At 44.3% G+C, this 1,258-nt stretch overlaps 1 protein-coding gene across 1 annotated transcript; it reads left to right on the top strand.

Moving 5' to 3' along the window:
* The first annotated feature begins 25 nt into the window (after positions 1-25).
* On the top strand, positions 26-1,246 carry LOC111656142 (phosphatidylinositol 4-phosphate 5-kinase-like protein 1). The gene is made up of 4 exons (XM_023407738.2): positions 26-84; positions 372-560; positions 650-700; positions 864-1,246. The coding sequence occupies exons 2-4, from the start codon at positions 372-374 to the stop codon at positions 1,020-1,022; spliced, it is 399 nt and encodes a 132-aa protein (XP_023263506.1). The 5' UTR covers positions 26-84; the 3' UTR covers positions 1,023-1,246.
* Positions 1,247-1,258: the final 12 nt, after the last annotated feature.

The following is a 1,258-nucleotide window of genomic DNA, read 5'->3' on the forward strand; positions in this document are numbered from 1 at the left end:
TACAATGGGAGGAAACGTTACATACACAAAGGCAATATTTATTTCAGACGCAGTGTGTGGGCAGACCCAAGCAAGAAGGTCCAGGTAAGAGCTACCTGAATATATAGTTGTGTGATTTAGCTTTTGAGGATCACCTTGAAAGAAAGAACACCTAACTTGAGCTTAGAAGCCTCCTCTCTTTTATTGTACAGCATACTGTATGTCTGAAGTGTGTGTGTGTGTGTGTGTGTGTGTGTGTAAGACACTAATGTCCAACATATACTGTAGCTGTAGTCCGACTGATATCCGAGACTCATGTTAAACTCACATGGTTTGGTTTGTCTGTAACTGAGTTTGCAGCTGATGGTCTTGTTGTTTACCTGGTGTGACAGATGGCCCAGACAACAGCTGCTGGCACCTCCGGAGCAGCCAGGCGAAGATACTGGTGGCAGCTGAGACGACGATGGAGGATGCTAGGGGTGTTTGAGATCAACCCAGAGCACGAGTTCTACCATCTGACATCCATGATGAAAGACGGCATGCGTGCTTTAACTCAGGCCTCTGTGGACACAGCAGGCCAGGTGAACATTCTTCTCATTTTAAGGCAGTGGTTGAATTGTAAACATGAAACACTGAAGATGTAATTTCGCTCATGAACTTCTTTGCGCAGGATACACTCACAGCTGAAGATTTCAAAGCGGAGGAAACTCAAACCCATGAGGCAAGTGTTTATTTTCACATTATTTTCAGTACCTGGATACTGTTGTCAATTATGATCATATATTCACAAATACTCTTTGTTGGTCTATGAGTTCCTGTAAAGCAAATGAAAGCAAAGCGCTTTGTGAAATTTTCAAGGCTTCTGTTGAACCCTTACCTTCCAGGGGTTTGAGATACAGACGTTCGCCGCACCAGTGTTTGCTAAACTCAGGCGTTCGTTGGACATCACAGAGGAGGAATACATGAACTCCCTCTGCTTAGGTGGCTGCTACCTCCAGTTCGTCAGCAACTCCAAAAGCAAGGCGGATTTCTTTGTCACGTGAGCACCATCACACCTTTCATCGGCTGACCCTTTAACCCTCTTTCATCCTGACTCTGATTTCTAACTACACAAACAAAGCTAACACCCAAAATGTCCTCACTCTTCCAATCACAAACAATATAAAGATATTCACATACATGTCTCAGTTGTAGACCAGTATGCCCAGGAGGTTTATCTGCACTGGGTGATTCTGTACCTTCCAAGGGATGTCTAGTTCCAACAGTTGGGGACAATGAA

The sequence above is a fragment of the Seriola lalandi genome, unplaced genomic scaffold (genome assembly GCF_002814215.2).
Source record: "Seriola lalandi dorsalis isolate HSWRI2012SDOR001 ecotype SW California unplaced genomic scaffold, Sedor1 jcf7180001976051, whole genome shotgun sequence".
NCBI lineage: Eukaryota > Metazoa > Chordata > Actinopteri > Carangiformes > Carangidae > Seriola > Seriola lalandi.

Bases quoted from the DNA above. Each gene is read 5' to 3' on its own strand.
- LOC111656142 (XM_023407738.2), top strand. From the start codon at position 372: ATGGCCCAGACAACAGCTGCTGGCACCTCCGGAGCAGCCAGGCGAAGA. The intron at 561-649 runs GTGAACATTCTT...TTCTTTGCGCAG, and splicing joins CTGTGGACACAGCAGGCCAG to GATACACTCACAGCTGAAGA. The intron at 701-863 runs GCAAGTGTTTAT...CTTACCTTCCAG, and splicing joins AGGAAACTCAAACCCATGAG to GGGTTTGAGATACAGACGTT.